Raw genomic sequence first — 21,740 nt, 5'->3', positions numbered from 1 at the left:
TTGTCTCATAAGCTTCCCTAAAGCCAAGCAGTAAAGAGTCAAACCTGCCTGTGTCTGTGCTGCTGGCTCGTCTGGACTGAGACCTTGGTCCAACACACATCTACACAGTACACAGGAACACAAGGAGAGAGGCGATAACTGAGGGCCAACTTCGACTGCAGTCCCCTTGCGCTGGTGAGTTACCTGTTGGGCCTATCTCATTGACAGTGTGATAGTGACAACCAAGAGGCATATGCATACTGTACTGTATGCCTGCAGATAAACTACAGATTGTCTTCAGCTTGTTATAATGTTTACCCCGTCATCATATCACTTGGAATTAACCTCACTTTTTCGCCAAGAACATGAAAGACTTGCTAGTCAGTCTGAGGCAGCGTTTCAGCCCAGCTGATGCATGATTTCAGCTCAGTCTTCCATCATTACAGTACAGCGTACGGATATGTTCTGAGCTTCCTTACCATATTTTTGTTGTTGTTGTGCTATATGTAATAATTAGAAACTGGGTGGTTTGAGCCCTGAATGCTGATTGGCCTGCAGCCGTGGTATATCAGACCGCATATCACAGGTATGACAGAATATGTATTTTTACTGCTCGAATTATGTTGACAACCAGTTTATAATAGAAATAAGTCACCTGAGGGTTTGTGGTATGTCAAATCAAATCACATTTTATTGGTCACATATACACGTGATTAGCAGATGTTATTGCGGGTGTAGACAAATGCTTGTGCTTCTAGCTCTGACAGTGCAGCAGTATCTAACAAGTAGTCTAACTATTACACAACATATACCCAATACACACAAATCTAAGTAAAGGAATGGGATTAAGAATATATAGACTAAGATACAATAGAATAGTATGGAATACAGTATATACATATGAGATGAGTAATGTCAGAGCAGCATAGACTAAGATACAGTAGAATAGTATGGAATACAGTATATATATATATATATATATATGAGCTGGGTAATGCAAGATATGTAGAATTCAAAATTGATTACGTTGATATATTTTTCTCACCCATCTACTCACAATACCCCATAATGACAAAGTGAAAACATGTTTTTAGAAATGTTGGCAAATTTAGAAAGAGTCTATACCTTGTAGAAGCACCTTTGGCAGTGATTACAGCTGTGAGTCTTTCTGGGCAAGTCTCTAAGAGCTTTCCTGTAACGCCCTGGTCAAAGTATTTTGTGTTTATCTTTATGTATTTGGTCAGGCCAGGGTGTGGCATGGGGTTTTTGTAATTGTGGTGTGTTTGTCTTGGGGTTTTGGTGTTAGTATTGGGATTGTAGCATAGTGGGTATTCTAGCAAGGTCTATGGCTGTCTGGAGTGGTTCTCAATCAGAGGCAGGTGTTTATCGTTGTCTCTGATTGGGAACCATATTTAGGCAGCCATATTCTTTGAGTTTGTGGTGGGTGATTGTCCTTAGTGTCCTATGTGTACTCTCTGTTAGTTTGCACCAGATAGGCTGTTTCGGTTTCGTTTATTGTTTTTGTTCGTGTAAGTTCGTGTTTCTTTGTTTTATTAAATATGAATCTCAATCAACACGCTGCGTTTTGGTCCGATCCTTGTTCTACCTCTTCGTCAGAGGAGGATATAGAAGAAAACCGTAACATTTCCACACCTGGATTGGGCAACATTTGTCCATTATTCTTTTCAAAATTCTTAAACATCTGTCAAATTCGTTGTTGATCTTTTGCATTTTCAGGTCTTGCCATAGATTTTCAAGTAGATTTACCTGTACGTCAAAACTGTAACTCAGCCACTCAGGAACATTCACTGTAATCTTGCAAAGCAACTCCAGTGTAGATGTCGCCTTGTGTTTTAGGTTATTGTCATGCTGAAAGGGGACTTCATCTCCTGGTGTCTGGTAGAAAGCAGACTGAACCAGGTTTCCTCTTGAATTCTGCCTGTGCTTAGCTTCATTCCATTTCTTTTTCATTCTTGAAAAATTCCCCAGTCCTTAACGATGACAAACATACCCATAACATGATGCAGCCACCACTATGCTTGAAAATATGAAGAGTGGTACTCGGTGATGTGTTGCATTGGATTTTCCCAAAAACATAACACTTTGTATTCAGGACAAAAAGTTAGTAACTTTGCCACATTTTTGCAGTTGTACTTTAGTACCTTGTTGCAAACGAAGCATGTTTTGGAATATTTGTATCTTGCACAGGATCTCTTCTTTTCACTCTGTCAGTTAGGTTCGTATTGTGGAGTAACTACAATGTTGTTGATCCATCCTCAGATTTCTCCTATCACAGCCATTAAACTCTGTGACTGCTTTAAAGTCACCTTTGGCTCATAGCAATTGAGTCAGGAAGGACGCCTTTATCTTTGTAGTGACGGGGTGTATTGATACACCATCCAACGTGTAATGAATAACTTCACTTCAAAAGGAATATTCAATGTCTGCTTTTTAATTTTTTATTACCCATCTACCAATAGATTACCTTGTTTGTTGGGCATTGGAAAACCTCCCTGCTCTTTGTGGTTGAATCTGTGTTTGAAATTCACTGCTTGACTGAGGGACCTTACAGATAAATTGTATGTGTGGGTTACAGAGATGAGGTAGTCACTAAAAAAATCATGTTAAACAATATTATTGCACACAGAGTCCATCCATGCAACTTACAATGAGACTTGTTAAGCACATTTTTACTCCTGAACGTATTTAGGATTGCCACAACAAAGGGGTTCAATACTTATTGACTCAAGACATTTCATTTTTTCATTTTTCATTCATTAGTAAAATATATATATAGAATAATGAAAACCACTATTCCACGTTGACATCATGGGGTGTAAATTCCGTCTGTAATACAACGTTGGGAAAATGTGACTGGATGTGAAAACTTTCTTAAGGCACTGTACTTCTCTGAGATGATTTCTATTTCGTTTATTTGGTACGTTATTTATTTCTGTCATACAATCCCCCTTCAAGGACTTCATCAGCAAATATACTGTATGCAAACGTTTATGTTAGTATGATGAATAAATCATTGCATATTTGCAGCTGCCTTGAGCCTAGAGTCACTGAGGAATGACTCTACTGATTCACCTATTGGCAAAAAAAACAGCTTTACAACACCAGCTTTACAACATCCACTTTACAACACCAGCTTTACAATACCAGCTTTACAACACCAGCTTTACAACACCAGCTTTACAATACCAGCTTTACAACACCAGCTTTACAACATCCACTTTACAACACCAGCTTTACAACACCAGCTTTACAACACCAGCTTTACAATACCAGCTTTACAACACCAGCTTTACAACATCCACTTTACAACACCAGCTTTACAATACCAGCTTTACAATACCAGCTTTACAACACCAGCTTTACAATACCAGCTTTACAACACCAGCTTTACAATATCAGCTTTACAACACCAGCTTTACAACACCAGCTTTACAATACCAGCTTTACAACATCCACTTTACAACACCAGCTTTACAATACCAGCTTTACAATACCAGCTTTACAATATCATCTTTACAACACCAGCTTTACAACACCAGCTTTACAACATCCACTTTACAACACCAGCTTTACAATACCAGCTTTACAATACCAGCTTTACAACACCAGCTTTACAACACCAGCTTTACAACATCCACTTTACAACACCAGCTTTACAACACCAGCTTTACAATACCAGCTTTACAATACCAGCTTTACAACACCAGCTTTACAATACCAGCTTTACAACACCAGCTTTACAACACCAGCTTTACAATATCAGCATTACAACACCAGCTTTACAACACCAGCTTTACAACACCAGCTTTACAACATTCTCCCCCTTCTTTTCCCTCCAGGAACTTCTCAGGGATTGATCCACTCTCACGTTTAGACATGTGCACCTGAAGCCAAAGAAGAGGCTAGCTACTAACATACTGAGTCACTGTGTCAAAAAAACTGCATGTCTGTGCCTGCTCACTCTCTACTTCCCACTGTGTTACTCTCTCTCTCCCTCTCCCTCTCTTTCTGTTTCTCACTGTGGTTGGTTCATGTCAATGGCAGACATTTCATTTGGTTTAGGATTACTCTGACATGTTGACAGACCAGGATTCAGGTATGGATAGATCCTAGTTTAGCGACAATCAGGCAACAAAGGAGAGAAATTATGTCTGATGATCTGAAAAATAAATGTTTAGTCAATGGTGTTTCTCTACTGCGTGTCATGTGTTGTGAATGTCAGTTTCAGGGGATGTGAGATCTTTCATTAACTGCTGTTCTTTTGACAAGAAGAGTTGACAAGTAGGGTGAAATATTTTAAATTCCATCTGAATTGAATTACTTTTGTGGTGTGTTCACTGTGTAGGCATAGTAAGGGAATAATGTGATCTCTCTCCTTCTCTCCCTCTCTCCCTCCCTCCCTCCCTCCCTCCCCTCCCTCCCTCCCTCCCTCCCTCCCTCCCTCCCTCCCTCCCTCCCTCCCTCTCTTTCTCTTTCTTCTCTTTCTCTTTCTCTTTCTCTTCTCTCTCTCTCTCTCTCTCTCCCTCCCTCCCTCCTCCCCTCTCTCCTCCCTCCCTATCTGTCTCTCTCTCTCTCTCTCCTCCCTCTTTGTCTCTCGCTGTCTCTCTCTCTGTCTCTGTCTCTCTCTCTCTCTCTCTCTCCCCTCCCTCCTCCTCCTCCCCTCTCTCTCTCCCTCCCTCCCCTCCTCCCCTCTCTCCTCCCTCCCTATCTGTCTCTCTCTCTCTCCTTCCTCTTTGTCTCTCTCTGTCTTTGTCTCTCCCTCCCTCCCTCCCTCCCTCCCTCCCTCCCTCCCTCCCTCCCTCCTCCCTCCCTCCCTCCCTCCCTCCCTCCCTCCTCCCTCCCTCCCTCCCTCCCTCCCTCCCTCCCTCCCTCCCTCCCTCCTCCTCTCTCTCTCTCTCTCTCTCTCTCTCTCTCTCTCTCCCTCCCTCCCTCCTCCCCTCTCTCTCTCTCTCCCTCCCTCCTCCCCTCTCTCCTCCCTCCCTATCTGTCTCTCTCTCTCTCCCTCCCTCCCTCCTCCCCTCTCTCCTCCCTCCCTATCTGTCTCTCTCTCTCTCTCCTCCCTCTTTGTCTCTCGCTGTCTCTCTCTCTGTCTCTGTCTCTGTCTCTCTCTCTCTCTCTCTCTCTCTCTCCCTCCCTCCCTCCTCCCCTCTCTCCTCCCTCCCTATCTGTCTCTCTCTCTCTCCCTCCCTCCCTCCTCCCCTCTCTCCTCCCTCCCTATCTGTCTCTCTCTCTCTCTGTCTTGGGATTGTGTTCACTCAATTCAAGCAGTAATTCAACACAGCACCATGAGTGAGTCAGTAGAATACACATCATCATCATCAACATCACACCCTGTGGACAAAGACCAGTCAGCCTCCTGCCCTGCTGCCACAGCCCCTCGCAAAACAGTCCGGCTCCAGGAGAGGTACACACATCCATGATATTCAACTCACAGTACTGTCATCAAGGCCATGATAAACTACAGTACCAGTCAAAAGTTTGGACACACCTACTCATTCAAGGGTTTTTCTTTATTTTTACTATTTTTTACATTGTAGAATAATAGTGAAGCCATCAAAACTATGAAATAACACGTATGGAATCATGCAGTAACCAAAAAAATGTTAAACGAACCAAAATATATTTTATGATAAACTATAAGTGATACATTACGTAAATGCATATAGAGTCCTTGATCGTTTTGTCCTCTCTGTGGTTCCAATCATCCTCAGACGGGGATCCAATGTGTCCCTGGTGCTGGGCGTGAGCTGTCTCAGTCTGGAAGCAGTGGAGACCCTATGCTCCATCTCCACTCCCAGAGAGACCATCCTCCACCTGCTGAGGACCTCAACACGCCCTCTGACCCCCTCTCAGCTGCAGGAGGCGTCTGAAGAGACCAGCAGGCTGAACTCAGAGTACCAGGTTGGTATCTACTGTAACTGTTACTATGTGCAGACAATTGACTGCAAGCAGGATCAAGTTGAATCTGGACCTTAAGCCTGTCCGTTTTTTCCAACAGAAAATTCCTCCAAACTTTGTGAACCCTTCAGAGCTGGATATTCCAGGACGAGCTTTAAAGGACAGATACAAGACCATACTGCCAAGTGAGTGACTAAGTAAAATTGATAAGCATAAGTTGATAAATGCTGAAACACACTGGCACCCAGACAATATAATAACCTATGTATAAACTATAATCATGTTTAACCAGATCCTGAGACCCGTGTGTGTCTGAGGAGCCTCGCAGCAGAGGAGGCGGGTGAGACTGAAAGATACATCAACGCTAACTACATAAAGGTTAGAACCACCTGTAATTAAGAGGGTCATTTGTTTTTATTTGTGTTTAAGTTACGCAGACTTAAAGTCATTCTAGACCTTATGGGGATGAAGAAGTGTAAGTAGGTGAACATGAAGTCATGCAAAAAGGTCATAAAAATGTCTATAAAAGGTTGTGTGAAAGTATTGCATACGCATTGCACAGAGGATGTTAAGGATGTGGAGAGTGATATAGTTGATTTACGTGGGTGTATCATGATGTCAACCAAGGAAACCCACAGGAAGTCAAAGTGGAAATGACACAGCCCCATATCTTGCTGTCGCCCACGCAGGGTTACAACGGTGCACCTAGCGCCTACATCGCCACCCAGGGCCCCATGCTCAACACCGTGCATGACTTCTGGGAAATGGTGTGGCAGGAGAGATCCACCACCATTGTAATGATCACCAAGCTGAAGGAGAAGAAGGAGGTGAAATCCCATCCTGCTTCCATTTCTCTCCTAACCTAAAAGTCTAAGCCGTTGTGTGTGTGTGTGTGGGGGGGGGGGTGGGGGTTCTACTACGCTAGTAGAGGTTGTTAAAACAATTCCATATTTCAGCTTTGTAGAACCCCCCCCCCTTTTTAGCTATTTCATTTAGTTCATTTAGCTATTTGATTTCAAATTTTAGGACCCCTTTATGTAAAACAAAAAATAAATATATATGCATATATACAATATATATATATACAGTTGAAGTCGGAAGTTAACATACACCTTAGCCAAATACATTTAAACTCAGTTTTTCACAATTCCTGACATTTAATCCTAATAAGAATTCCCTGTCCTAAGTCAGTTAGGATCACCACTTTATTTTAAGAATGAGAAATGTCAGAATAATAGTAGGGAGAATAATTTATTTCAGCTTTTATTTATTTCATCACATTTCCAGTGGGTCAGAAGTTTACATACACTCAATTAGTATTTGGTAGAATTGCCTTTATTGTTTAACTTGGGTCAAACGTTTTGGGTAACACAATAAATTGAGTGAATCTTGGCCCATTCCTCCTGACAGAGCTGGTGTAACTGAGTCAGATTTGTAGGCCTCCTTGCTCAGTTCTGCCCACACATTTTCTATGGGATTGAGGTCAGAGCTTTGTGATGGCCAATCCAATACCTTAACTTTGTTGTCCTTAAGGCATTTTGCCACAACTTTGGAAGTATGCTTGGGGTCATTGTCCATTTGGAAGACACATTTGCAACCAAGCTTTAACTTCCTGACTGATGTCTTGAGATGTTGCTTCAATATATCTACATAATTTTCCATCCTCATGATGCCATCTATTTTGTGAAGTGCACCAGTCCCTCCTGCAGCAAAGCACACCCACAACATGATGCTGCCACCCCTGTGCTTCACAGTTGGGATGGTGTTCTTCGGCTTGCAAGCCTCCCCTTTTTTCCTCCAAACATAACGATGGTCATTATGGCCAAACAGTTATATTTTTGTTTGATGTACAATCTTTTTCCCCATGTGCAGTTGCAAACCTTAGTCTGGCTTTTTTTTATGGCAGGTTTCGGAGCAGTGGCTTCTTCATTGCTGAGCGGCCTTTCAAGTTATGTCGATATAGGACTCGTTTTACTGTGGATATAAATACTTTTGTACCAGCATCTTCACAAGGTCCTTTGCTGTTGTTCTGGGATTGATTTGCACTTTTTGCACCAAAGTACGTTAATCTCTAGGAGACAGAACGCGTCTCCTTCCTGAGCAGTATGACGGCTGCGTGGTCCCATGGTGTTTATACTTGCGTACTATTGTTTGTGCAGATGAACGTGGCACCTTCAGGCATTTGGAAATTGCTCCCAAGGATGAACCAGACTTGTGGAGGTCAACAATTCTTGGCTGATTTCTTTTGATTTTCCCATGATGTCAAGCAAAGAGGCACTGAGATTGAAGGTAGTCCTTGAAATACATCCACAGGTACACTTCCATTTGACTCAAATGATGTCAATTAGCCTATCAGAAGCTTCTAAAGCCATGACATAATTTTCTGGAATTTTCCAAGCTGTTAAAAGGCACAGTCAACTTAGTGTATGTAAACTTCTGACCCACTGGAATTGTGATACAGTGAATTATAAGTGAAATAATCTGTCTGTCAACAATTGTTTGAAAAATTACTTGTGTCATGCACAAAGTAGATGTCCTAACTGACTTGCCAAATCCATAGTTTGTTATCAGAAAATTTGTGGAGTGGTTGAAAAACTGGTTTTAATGACTCCAACCTAAATGTATGTAATCTCAGACTTCAACTGTGTATATATATATATATATATATATATATATATATATATATATATATATATATACATTTTGGGGGATGTAAATATTGAATTTGGCCTTTCCTACTAAAGCCCATAGAAACAAATCAATAAATGGCAACAAAGACAGTCACAAAATGTATCATTTTTTTATTTAACCAGGCAAGTCAGTTAAGAACACATTCTTATTTTCAATGACGGCCTCGGAACAGTGGGTTAACTGCCTGTTCAGGGGCAGAACGACAGATTTGTACCTTGTCAGCTCAGGGGTTTGAACTCACAACCTTCCGGTTACTAGTCCAACGCTCTAACCACTAGGCTACCCTGCCGCCCCAAGGGAATAAGGTTTGTGAGACTCTTTATCTTTCTGTCGAGTGGTGCTATTAATTTGCATGGACGTTTTCGTGAGAAGACCAATTTTCAGGATGTCTCATGGTCTGACAAACCCGGCTGTAGCTCGGCCAGCTTCCACCGCAGCTGGGATGTCTCCTGGTCTGACAAACACGGCTGTGGCTCGGCCACCTTCCACCACAGATGGGGGGTCTCCTGGTCTGACAAACCCGGCTGTGGCTCGGCCAGCTTCCACCGCAGATGGGATGTCTCATGGTCTGACAAACACCGCTGTGGCTCGGCCACCTTCCACCACTGATGGGATGTCTCATGGTCTGACAAACACGGCTGTAGCTCGGCCACCTTCCACCTCAGATGTGGAAGGCCGACATAGGCGGATGCAGTGGATTGAGACGCACAGCCCATGTAAAAAGATATCTCTAGCTTAAACTGACAGATTTTGATGGGGATTTTCTTATTATGTGTCTTAGATTGATGCACGGGTGTGTCAATAAATCTTGAAGTCTAACCTCCTAACGGGTTTCCTTTGACAGACCCATTGGTGATAAAGCAGAGATGGTTTATAAATCCTTGTTAGAGACTTTGCTTCATGTCTGAAGTATACAGAAAGTGTGTTCTGTGTTTCAGAAGTGTGAGCTTTACTGGCCAGAGAAGGAGGGCAGCTATGGCAGATTTAAGCTCAGAGTGGCCATTGTGAAAGAATGTGATGGCTACACAATTCGAGACATAATTATTCAGGTGAGATAGTAGGTTATTGTTGTCTGAACATCTCATAGCGCCAGTAAAAGCTCTGGGTTACACCAGTTTCGGAACTTCAACACTTCTGAATGAAAGAAGGGATGGATGGATGAATGAATGAATGCATGGATGGACCGATAAATTAATGAAGGGATGGATGGATGGATGGATGGATGAATGAATGGATGGGTGAATGGATGGATGGATGGATGGATGTAGGGATGGATGGATGAATTAATGAAGGGATGGATGGATGGATGGATGGATGGATGGATGGATGGTTGAACGAAGGGATGGATGGATGGATGGATGGATGAATGAAGGGATGGATGGATGGATGGATGGATGAACGAAGGGATGGATGGATGGATGAACGAAGGGACGGATGGATGGTTGGATAGATGGAGGGATGGATGAATTAATGAAGGGATGGATGGATGAATGTAGGAATGGATGGATGAATTAATGTAGGGATGGATGGATGAATTAATGTAGGGATGGATGGATGGATGGTTGGATAGATGGAGAGATGGATGAATTAATGAAGGGATGGATGAATTAATGAAGGGATGGATGAATGTAGGAATGGATGGATGAATGAATGTAGGGATGGATGGATGGATAGATGAAGGGATGGATGAATTAATGAAGGGATGGATGGATGGATGGATGAAGGGATGGATGAATTAATGAAGGGATGGATGGATGGATGGATGGATGGATGAAGGGATGTATGGATGGATGGACGAAGGGATGGATGGATGGATGAAGGGATGGATGGATGGATGGATGAAGGGATGTATGGATGGATGGACGAAGGGATGGATGGATAGATGAAGGGATGGATGTATGTATGAATGAAGGGATGGATGGATGAATGAAGCAGTTAACTTACTAACAACAATGTGTCCTACAGGTGGGCTCAGAGAGCAGGCAGGTGAGGCATTACTGGTACTCCACATGGCCAGACCACCAGACTCCAGACTGTACTGGACCTCTGCTCAGACTGGTGGCGGACGTGGAGGAACACAGGCAGTCCCACCCCGGCTTAGGAACCACCATCGTCCATTGCAGGTCCACACTAAAACAACCCTTAACACTGGCTCTCATCAACACAACCCTTAACACGAGCTGTCATTAACACAACCCTTAACACTGGCTCTCATCAACACAACCCTTAACACGAGCTGTCATTAATACAACCCTTAACACTGGCTCTCATCAACACAACCCTTAACACGAGCTGTCATTAACACAACCCTTAACACGAGCTGTCATCAACACAACCCTTAACACGAGCTGTCATTAACTGTCACTTTGGTAAATGTGAGAGAACTAACATTGGCACATGTTATAGAATGTCCTTGATAAGAAAATAGTCCGAGGCTAATTGAACGGTTCTCGCTTCCAGTGTGTTTATACAGTATATATACAAAAGTATGTGGACACCCTTAAGGGTTTATACAGTATATATGCAAAAGTATGTGGACACCCTTAAGGGTTTATACAGTATATATACAAAAGTATGTGGACACCCTTAAGGGTTTATACAGTATATATACAAAAGTATGTGGACACCCTTAAGGGAGGCTCCCTTTCACATACCAGACCATGTCAGTCAGAATTAAATTCTCACAATAATGATTTACCGTGACTAGCTTGAGTTCACTTACTGACGACAAAGGTGAATGCTATGGAATTCATTTTGTTTTGTGTTCAATACGTGTATGTTCTGTATGTGGACTGTGTATTGCAGGCAAATACTGTAGCAGAGGCTGGAGAATAGATACATGTCCTTTCCAACAAGTCAGTTCGTCAAATTTCTGCTCTGCTAATTTAGGACCGTTTTCTGGAGACTCTTAGGATTTCCAGTGTCTCCATCACGTGTTTCTCTGTCTGTGTTGTTTATAACAAAGCCCCCTGGCTGCCTTCACGTTCCTTTCACATTTTAAAAAGGGGTGACTAGTAGAACAAGTTGTCAGGAGGATCTAGTTGGAGTCAGACATGCTGTGACTCTACTTGACTTAATTTGTCATATGCTCTCCACTACAGTGCAGGGATTGGTAGAACAGGTTGTTTCATCGCCAGCAGCATTGGATGCCTGCAGCTAAAACACACCAGTAAGGCTGACGTGCTTGGAATCGTCTGCAAGCTACGCCTCGACAGGTACTAGCTACTACACACTGCCCTGCTGCTGGTAGTAAAGCGCCAGGCACGTTTCAATCAAACTCTGTTTCTATCAAGTAAACTATCAAGTGAGCACCTTGCTTCAAACAATGCATTTGAAATTTGTCTTGAGTTATTTAAAAAGTGCTGTAGTGATAGGGATCTTAGATGCGGAGCTTGGGGATGCTGCTCCTTCACTCTCTGCCGCTCTGTGTTGCTCTTTGGGGTTTTAGGCTGGGTATCTGTGTTGCTCTTTGGGGTTTTAGGCTGGGTATCTGTGTTGCTCTTTGGGGTTTTAGGCTGGGTATCTGTGTTGCTCTTTGGGGTTCTAGGCTGGGTATCTGTGTTGCTCTTTGGGGTTTTAGGCTGGGTATCTGTGTTGCTCTTTGGGGTTTTAGGCTGGGTATCTGTGTTGGTCTTTGGGGTTTTAGGCTGGGTATCTGTGTTGCTCTTTGGGGTTCTAGGCTGGGTATCTGTGTTGCTCTTTGGGGTTCTAGGCTGGGTATCTGTGTTGCTCTTTGGGGTTTTAGGCTGGGTATCTGTGTTGCTCTTTGGGGTTTTAGGCTGGGTATCTGTGTTGCTCTTTGGGGTTCTAGGCTGGGTATCTGTGTTTCTCTTTAGGGTTTTAGGCTGGGTATCTGTGTTGCTCTTTGGGGTTTTAGGCTGGGTATCTGTGTTGCTCTTTAGGGTTTTAGGCTGGGTATCTGTGTTGGTCTTTGGGGTTCTAGGCTGGGTATCTGTGTTGTTCTTTGGGGTTCTAGGCTGGGTATCTGTGTTGCTCTTTAGGGTTTTAGGCTGGGTATCTGTGTTGCTCTTTGGGGTTCTAGGCTGGGTATCTGTGTTGTTCTTTGGGGTTCTAGGCTGGGTATCTGTGTTGCTCTTTGGGGTTTTAGGCTGGGTATCTGTGTTGCTCTTTGGGGTTCTAAGCTGGGTATCTGTGTTGTTCTTTGGGGTTCTAGGCTGGGTATCTGTGTTGCTCTTTGGGGTTTTAGGCTGGGTATCTGTGTTGCTCTTTGGGGTTCTAGGCTGGGTTTCTGTAAAGCACTTTGTGACAACTGCTTATGTAAAAAAGGCTTTATAAAATATATGTGATTGATTGATTGTTTGTTTTGTCAGGGGTGGTATGATACAGACCAGTGAGCAGTACCAGTTCCTGTACCTTACCCTGGCCCAGTACAGCCGACAGCTGGTGAACACAGACTGTGGCTCAGAGAGCCCTGTCCCTGTCCAGACTGGCAGTACTACAGGAGAAACGCGGTGACAGAGAAAGCCCAGCTGAAGCTCTGTCTTTCTGTATGGGAGAACAAGCTTCTGGCACTCTGTCTTTCTGTATGGGAGAACAAGCTTCTGGAACTCTGTCTTTCTGTATGGGAGAACAAGCTTCTGGAACTCTGTCTTTCTGTATGGGAGGACAAGCTTCTGGAACTCTGTCTTTCTGTATGGGAGAACAAGCTTCTGGAACTCTGTCTTTCTGTATGGGAGAACAAGCTTCTGGAACTCTGTCTTTCTGTATGGGAGAACAAGCTTCTGGAACTCTGTCTTTCTGTATGGGAGAACAAGCTTCTGGCACTCTGTCTTTCTGTATGGGAGAACAAGTTTCTGGAACTCTGTCTTTCTGTATGGGAGAACAAGCTTCTGGAACTCTGTCTTTCTGTATGGGAGAACAAGCTTCTGGCACTCTGTCTTTCTGTATGGGAGAACAAGCTTCTGGAACTCTGTCTTTCTGTATGGGAGAACAAGCTTCTGGAACTCTGTCTTTCTGTATGGGAGGACAAGCTTCTGGAACTCTGTCTTTCTGTATGGGAGAACAAGCTTCTGGAACTCTGTCTTTCTGTATGGGAGAACAAGCTTCTGGAACTCTGTCTTTCTGTATGGGAGAACAAGCTTCTGGAACTCTGTCTTTCTGTATGGGAGAACAAGCTTCTGGAACTCTGTCTTTCTGTATGGGAGAACAAGCTTCTGGAACTCTGTCTTTCTGTATGGGAGAACAAGCTTCTGGAACTCTGTCTTTCTGTATGGGAGAACAAGCTTCTGGGACTCTGCTCATGTGCTGTCTGTGGCAATCTCATCCCCTTGACTGTGACAGTTATTGCAGCATTTTTATGGGCACGTGGGACTGGTTTGAATTGTATTGAAATTCATGAATAATCATTTTGTCCATATTTGCTACCCTGATAATAAATATGTTATGCCCTTGGCTTTAATTAATTGCAGTCTATTTGACATTCTGAAGACAAAATACATATACCACAGTTCAAATGTTTGGGGTCACTTAGAAATGTCCTTGTTTTTGAAAGAAAAGCACATTTTGTCCATTAAATTAACATAAAATTGATCAGATATACAGTGTAGATATTGTTGATGTTGTAAATGACTATTGCAGCTGGAAACGGCTGATTTTTAATGGAAAACACCAGTCTCAACGTCAACAGCAAAGAGACGACTCCGGCATGCTGGCCTTCTAGGCAGAGTTCCTCTTTCCAGTGTCTGTGCTCTTTTGCCCATCTTAATCTCTTATTTTTATTGGCCAGTCTGAGATATGTATTTTTCTTTGCAACTCTGCCTAGAAGGCCAGTGTCCCGGAGTTGCCACTTCACTGTTGACGTTGAGACTGGTGTTTTGCGGGTACTATTTAATGAAGCTGCCAGTTGAGGACTTGTGAGGCGTCTGTTTCTCAAACTAGACACTCTAATGTACTTGTCCTCTTGCTCAGTTGTGCATCGGGGCCTCCCACTCCTCTGTCTATTCTGGTTAGAGTCAGTTTCCACTGTTCTGTGAAGGGAGATGTACACAGCGTTGTACGAGATCTTCAGTTTCTCGCATGGAATAGCCTTCATGTCTCAGAGCAAGAATAGACTGACGAGTTTCAGATGAAAGGTCTTTGTTTCTGGCCATTTTGAGCCTGTATCGAACCCACACATGCTGATGCTCCTGATACTCAACTAGTCTAAAGAAGGCCAGTTTTATTGCTTCTTTAATCAAAACAACAGTTTACAGCTGTGCTAACATAATTGCAAAAGTGTTTTCTAATGATCAATTAGCTGTTTAAATTGAGAAACTTGGATTAGCTAACACAACGTGCCATTGGAACACAGGAGTGATACTTGCTGATAATGGGCCTCTGTGCGCCTATGTAGATATTCCATTAAAAATCAGCCATTTCCAGCTACAATAGTCATGTATAACATTAACAATGTCTACACTGTATTTCTGATCAATTTGATGTTATTTTAATGGACAAAAAATTTGCTTTTCTTTCAAAAACAGGGACGTTTCTAAGTGACCCCAAACTTTTGAATGGTAGTGTAGTAGGTTATAATTTATTGTTTTTCTAGGTTCCAGGTTGATTTGCTAATTGATTAATAAATACATATGTATATGTAAAACAGAATTGATCAATAAATGTTGATATGTAAAACCGAAAGTGAAATACAGAAGAGTTACGGTGACGATCCCCTTCTCTCCAGCAGAGGGCAAGTGTCGTGAATTGAGAACGTAATTTGCGGTGAGTCCCTCTTTATCGAGCGCCTCTCTCACTTGGTGTTTCTGATTAGCATCATGGCAGCAACATTAGAGTCCCGGAAGCAACATCGAGAACTCCGGTTTTCAGATTTTGCCTTCAAAATAAAAGTCTGCAGTAAAACGCTATGCGTATGATACGAAATCAATCATTTGTGCAGCTTTGCAGAGAGCATAATGTTAAAATAGTGTTACAAAATTATAACTACATCAATCTAAACTAAAGAGAATTGCTTCTTTATATGTGATAAATAATATTAAACGTTGGAGCACATTGAGAAATGGCTGAATCTTAAGTAAATATATTGTACAGACCCTACTGATCTAGCACTAGAGTCTATATACAGTATATGGTGTTATTTCTGATTGTGGTCTAAATACCCAGCAGCCCTTTCTACTCCACTCATTCCATTGCTCCCAATGCAATACACTGTAGGGCTATAAATTACATATTGCCTTTTAGTGAAAAACTATTCTGTGCCGATGTAAAAGTGGGGTTGGGAGTACTGAGTAGGATCTGAAGAATGTGGTGTCATTTCATGGAGCTCTGAATATACAGAGTGTTGCTGTCCTAATAGTCTTTGCTCTATAAGACAATATGTACTGCATATACAGTGATTCACTTTGTGGCTATTTATTTCACTTTGGGACATTTCATGGAAATGTTACTTAATATGAAAAAATGTGAATCATTGGTAACGTTTAGACAATTATTTGTCATATATCATGAATAAATACAGGATAACAGTGGTAGACCTGATCACTGACAACGATGAGACAGTCTATAGGGAGGAGGTCAGAGACCTGGCAGTGTGATGCCAGGACAACAACCTCTCTCTCAATGTGATCAAGACAAATGAGATGATTGTGGACTACAGTAAAAGGAGGACTGAGCACGCCCCCATTCTCATCGACAGGGCTGTAGTTGAGCAGGTTGAGAGCTTCAAGTTCCTTGGTGTCCACATCAACAACAAACTATCATGGTCCAAACACACCAAGACAGTTGTGAAGAGGGCACGACAACACCCCCCCCCCCCCCCCCATCAGATCCTCAAAAAGTTATACAGCTGCACCATCGGGAGCATCCTGACTAGTTGCACCACCTCCTGGTATGGCAACTGCTCGGCCTCCGCAAGGCACTACAGAGGGTAATGCGTACGAACCAGTACATTACCGGGGCCGAGCTTCCTGCCATCCAGGACCTCTATACCAGGCGGTGTCAGAGGAAGGCCCTAACAATTGCCAAAGACTCCAGCCACCCTTGTCATAGACTGTTCTCTCTACTACAACACGGCAAGCAATACCACAGCGCCAAGTTTAGGTACAAAAGGCTTCTTAACAGCTTCTACCCCCAAGCCATAAGACTGCCGAACAGCTAATCAAATGGCTACCCAGACTATTTACATTAACCCCCCCTCCCCCTCTTTTAAGCTGCTGCTACTCTCTGTTTATTATCAATGCACAGTCACTTTACCCCTAACTACATGTACATATTACCTCAATTACCTTGACTAACCTGTACCCTGCACATTGACTCGGTACTGGTACCCCATATATATATAGCCTTGTTATTGTTATTCTATTGTTGCTGATTTATTTTTACTTCAGTTTATTTAGTAAATATTTTCTGAACTCTTATTCTTAAAACGGCATTGTTGGTTAAGGGCTTGTAATAATTTCACGGTAAGGTCTTCTTCACCTGTTGTATTCGGCGCATGTGACAAATAACATATGATTTGATATTGTGACACGTGGGGGACTTTTGTTTTGAAAATAATCCGAAATTGCGTGACCAGAAGTACTTTTTTAATGCTGCTGACGAGACGCTGATGCAAAAACTTGTTTGTGGCTGATGCGATTCTGAAACCCCACCCAATGAGGAAGAACAACCCTTTTCCACTAGTTACCACAGCCACAAAGTCAAAATGGTATTTTTCGAAAAAATTAATGAAACCAAAAATGTGCTTTTTGGTGTTAATTTTAGTTTAGGCATACGGTTAGCATGTGGTTAAGGTTATGGTTAAGGTTAGGCTTAAAATAACACGTTAAGAACATAAATTGTATAAATGGGCAGGGTTTACAACTTTGTGGCTGTAGTAACCAGTGACGACCCTTGTCAGGCAGGAAAAGACAAACAGGGAGGAAGGAGGTGTAGTAAACAAGGCAGATACCTACAACTTACTTAAAAAATAGCAGTGCCAATACTTGCGCACAAAACAGTTTGTTTGGTGAATATTCACGATAGGCACGTTATTCCACCGTTAGTAATACATCCTGTACCCTGTGTTGTCACTGTAAGCTAGATAGTTAGCTAGACAAACTTGTCGCTAGCAGGCTAACAGGCTCCAGTTCCAGTAGCAGTGCCATCACAACGCGCCCAGGATGATCGCATTGATCAACAAGCTCCTTGACTGGTTCAAAGCACTGTTTTGGAAGGAAGAGATGGAGTTAACATTGGTGGGACTCCAGTATTCGGGAAAGACAACTTTCGTTAACGTGATCGCGGTACGGTCAATCTGCTGTCTTCTGATGGTGTCCGTTGTTGTTAAACAGATCGAGTTGTTTGCTCGTGTTAACTAGCTTCTGCTATCATAACCATGTTTATATGTTTCAATCGTGTTTCTGTAACCTGATGTTTTGTAATGATACTATAGCTCGCTGGTAAACTAGCTGGCTCTGTGTGGTCCCAGACATGCTCGGGCGGTGGCGATGATCCTAGCTAGTTTGGTTAGCTAACGACAACATGCACATGAGGCATGAAGCAGTATAACGTTAGTCCATCATCACTCATCATCACATCTGTCTAGTCAAGACAATCAGGTGTATTCATTCAGTTCACTTGATGTGCATTCAATCTTGTCTGTGTCTTCTCTCTGTCCTGAATTGACTAGGATAACAGTTTTATGAGCAACATTACCATATTCCAGTACATATTTTATTAACCATAGCTAGTTGCCAGGCCCCAGTTTTTTTATAAAAATAAAAAAAATTAATCTATCTGGATTTTGGCTATCAAATACGATTAAATTCATAGAAGTGTAATTCATAGAACAGGAGTCCCCATATTCAAGTCAATAAATCAACTGTTCTATTCTTTCTGTGAATTAACCCTATCCGAGAGAACTTTTGAAAAACTGGGCCCAGATGATTTGACCATAACTTAAAATGTAACCCCCCCCCACCCCCTTTTATTCTTTCCCCTTGCTTGCAGTCGGGTCAGTTCAGCGAAGACATGATTCCCACAGTGGGCTTCAACATGAGGAAGATCACCAAGGGAAATGTCACCATCAAGGTCCGTATACTGCCAGGTTAGAGGTCAGGCCACTTCATGGTCATCTCTTGATTCATGTCTTATTTGCTTACAGAGTGAGTAGTATGAAGTGGAGGGGGGGATCTTGGATGGTCCCTGTGATTGACTGTGACTCACTTAAGCCAATTTATTAATTGTGAAAGGTTGAAAACTGATTAGCTATGCCGTGTCAATGCTGTGCTGATGTTTTGATGTCATTCTTCTTAGCTGTGGGATATCGGCGGTCAGCCTCGATTCAGGAGCATGTGGGAGCGATACTGCAGAGGAGTCAGTGCCATTGTGTGAGTAACAGCATCCTCCCAGTCCCTTGTGCAGGGAGTGGTCAATTATATTGGTAGCTTATTTCAAATAAGGCTATTTATTGTAACTTTTGAAACCATATCATTTTTAAGGTACATGGTTGATGCAGCTGACCCAGAGAAGACTGAGGCGTCTAAAAATGAACTACACAACTTATTGGACAAGCCCCAGCTCCAGGGTATTCCTGTGAGTACCCCCCCCCCCCCCCCCATACAGTGCTAGCTGAGCTAGTAGCTACAGTAGGTCTACTACTGGACTTTGTCCAACGTTCCGGTGTTTCCTATGCTACTGCTTGGTCTTGTCATGCAGGGCTCCCCTTGAGTGTCTAAAGAAAGATTCATTCATGTTGTTTCCCCCTCACAGGTTCTTGTCTTGGGGAATAAGAGGGATCTTCCTGGGGCGCTTGATGAGAAGGAGCTGATTGAGAGAATGTAAGAATCAGCTCTCTCTGTCTTGTCTGTCTGTGTCTCTCTTTCTCTCTTTTTCTCTGTGATGCTCATGTCTCCTCTGTGGTCCACAGGAACCTCTCGGCCATCCAAGACAGAGAGATCTGCTGTTACTCCATCTCCTGCAAGGAGAAGGACAACATCGGTAAGAATCTGACGTCTGACTTGTTCTAGCTTGTATCACAGAAAATGTTACCTTTTTTTAGTCTTCCTGTGTATTTCATGGCATTTAAACATCTGTTATTTCACCTCCAGATATCACGCTACAGTGGCTGATCCAGCACTCCAGAACCAAGCGGAGCACTTCATGAGAACCTCATCTCAATACACAGGCCTTCACCTGTCCCAATTACCCTGCCCTCTGTCCTCCCCAGCCTGTCCATACTCCTTTTTCTTTGGATGACCCTCTCTTGCCAATTACCCCCCCCCCACGCCTGATTCCACTCTCCTGAAGGGAGCCTGGAAACCTTTTCTTTGCAGTGTTCATTTTCTTTTTGTAATATAACACTTCTTGTGACCTATGACCTCTGATGGACAAAGTGGTACTTGGCGTCCCTGATGTTCATATGTCATACTTCACCATCTCTGTTGATATCGAGGTTTATATTCAACTGATCCAGAGACAGGGCAGAGTACTGTACAGTACATAACCTCTGTTCCCAATAGGTAGAGAAGACTGGAGTCTGAACACTGCATCACTTAGCAGCTTCAAAGTCAACTTTACCACACTGATATCACATTTCAAACAGTATTTATGTCTTAGACCAGTGGTTCCCAACCTTTCTCTGTTAATGTGCCATCAACTAAATTTTTCTCTGCCCAGAGTACCCCTGAAGTACCCCATGTATATTTTACCAGAAAGCCTATGTTTTCATGGATCTTCAAGTACCCCCTGTGGGTAGGCCAGGCACCCCCTGTGGGTAGGCCAGGCACCCCCTGTGGGTAGGCCAGGCACCCCCTGTGGGTAGGCCAGGTACCCCCTGTGGGTAGTGTCCCTGGTTGGGAACCACTGTCTTTGACCATAGTCCTATTACTTCCCAACGACAGTGGTACTGTGTGTAATGATACTCTATGTACTGTTTTGAAGAGGGAGTGTTACAACATTTGATTGAAATACTTGTGCAAACTCCCAAGTCTCTCCATTTCTCTTTTCTTTATAAGGCTAATGGGAGGTGTTGTTAAAGATGTCCTTGATGTAATCTCTATTGTGATTATATATACATTTGCATTATGTCATCTTCTCTGTCTGTTGCTTGTCCTGACACACGTTTGGTAGTTTAGAAACAGCAGGAAGATTTTCTTACAACTAAGCAACATGGACCATTTTAATTTGCATTAGCCATGTCAATGGGCAAGCAATATCTGCAACACCTGGTTTACAAACAAAATATCAATGTTTAGATTTATGCATCCTTCTTTTCCCATTTCCTGTCATTGATTTATATCATTATGCAATAGCTCCTTTCCACCCAGTAATGCCCAGCTACTATTTGACCAGTTTTCATGTCATTACAGGAGCATGAATAACCCATTTAGAAATTGAACATCTGTGATGAAGTCCCCCAGATAAATTGAGATTATACAGGTGTCAGCCAATATAATCTAGGTGTTGGAAATGTCATATTAACTAACGATGAAGGATTCTGTCTAATTTTTTATTTAACTTCCATGTCTATGATATATTACCTCCGACATGGCCAACGTAACCATTGACAACCGCAACAACATCTCTGCTTTTTTGTTTGCATGCTGGGGCATAAGTATTTGTGGAATCTTTGAGAATTAACTTTTTTTTATTTTTATGGCAAATATAGTAAATACTATATCTGCTTTAAAACCTGTTTGTACATTTATTGTTATTAAGTTGATGATTGTGTTTTTAATAGGATATGCTTATGTATGATAACTAAAAACATTGGTGAAAACCACTTTATACATGGTCTGCAGAATTCATGTGATTGTTGCCACACAGTGCTCACAGTGGCTGTAGATTGTTAATGATGGTTGGTGCTTTTCATGTGGTGTCATGTGTATGTTTTGTCTGGCTGTTTTCATGTATATGAAAGAATCAATGTGGGAGAAGACGTAGTGTTTTGGTTGTTCTCTAATTAAAGGATCCATGCCACGGCACTCGTCACAACCTGAGGAAAAGTGCCTCTCATTTCTAATCACTCCAGTCAATGTGGAAAATAGCTGTGGCTCCGACCACCTGCTACCTCTGAGAATTGCCCTTCCCATGACCAGTGTGGCTAAAGGTGCAAGCTACAGTTATTATATCCATTTTTGGTCATATAAATTAATTAAATAACACCCATTGTTTGTTGAAGAATATATCACAAATGCCTCATGAGCTTAGTTCAA

The 21,740-nt window shown here is 42.5% G+C and overlaps 2 protein-coding genes across 7 annotated transcripts; both read left to right on the top strand.

The window, feature by feature from the left end:
- Positions 1-14,012, top strand: LOC109869848 (tyrosine-protein phosphatase non-receptor type 7). Of its 6 annotated transcripts, XM_031804139.1 has the most exons (11): positions 2,914-4,096; positions 4,223-4,281; positions 5,266-5,404; positions 5,712-5,901; positions 5,999-6,083; positions 6,191-6,276; positions 6,588-6,725; positions 9,528-9,638; positions 10,555-10,712; positions 11,691-11,804; positions 12,921-14,012. In XM_031804139.1, exons 3-11 carry the CDS (start codon positions 5,286-5,288, stop codon positions 13,063-13,065), a joined length of 1,146 nt encoding a protein of 381 aa, XP_031659999.1. In that variant the 5' UTR covers positions 2,914-4,096; positions 4,223-4,281; positions 5,266-5,285; the 3' UTR covers positions 13,066-14,012. The 6 variants fall into 6 exon arrangements, with proteins under 6 accessions (XP_020315711.2, XP_020315710.2, XP_031660000.1 ...); XM_020460122.2 differs by lacking the exons at positions 2,914-4,096; positions 4,223-4,281 and adding an exon at positions 1-174 and having other exon boundaries at positions 5,269-5,404; XM_020460121.2 differs by lacking the exons at positions 2,914-4,096; positions 4,223-4,281 and adding an exon at positions 1-174.
- Positions 14,013-17,184: 3,172 nt separating this feature from the next.
- LOC109869174 (ADP-ribosylation factor-like protein 8A) lies at positions 17,185-21,519 on the top strand. The gene is made up of 7 exons (XM_020459122.2): positions 17,185-17,828; positions 18,535-18,615; positions 18,841-18,914; positions 19,026-19,119; positions 19,297-19,364; positions 19,454-19,524; positions 19,635-21,519. Exons 1-7 carry the CDS (start codon positions 17,706-17,708, stop codon positions 19,688-19,690), a joined length of 567 nt encoding a protein of 188 aa, XP_020314711.1. The 5' UTR covers positions 17,185-17,705; the 3' UTR covers positions 19,691-21,519.
- Positions 21,520-21,740: the final 221 nt, after the last annotated feature.

Source organism: Oncorhynchus kisutch, linkage group LG24 (genome assembly GCF_002021735.2).
Source record: "Oncorhynchus kisutch isolate 150728-3 linkage group LG24, Okis_V2, whole genome shotgun sequence".
In the NCBI taxonomy this organism is placed as follows: domain Eukaryota; kingdom Metazoa; phylum Chordata; class Actinopteri; order Salmoniformes; family Salmonidae; genus Oncorhynchus; species Oncorhynchus kisutch.
This window is presented reverse-complemented; position numbering and strand designations above follow the sequence as displayed.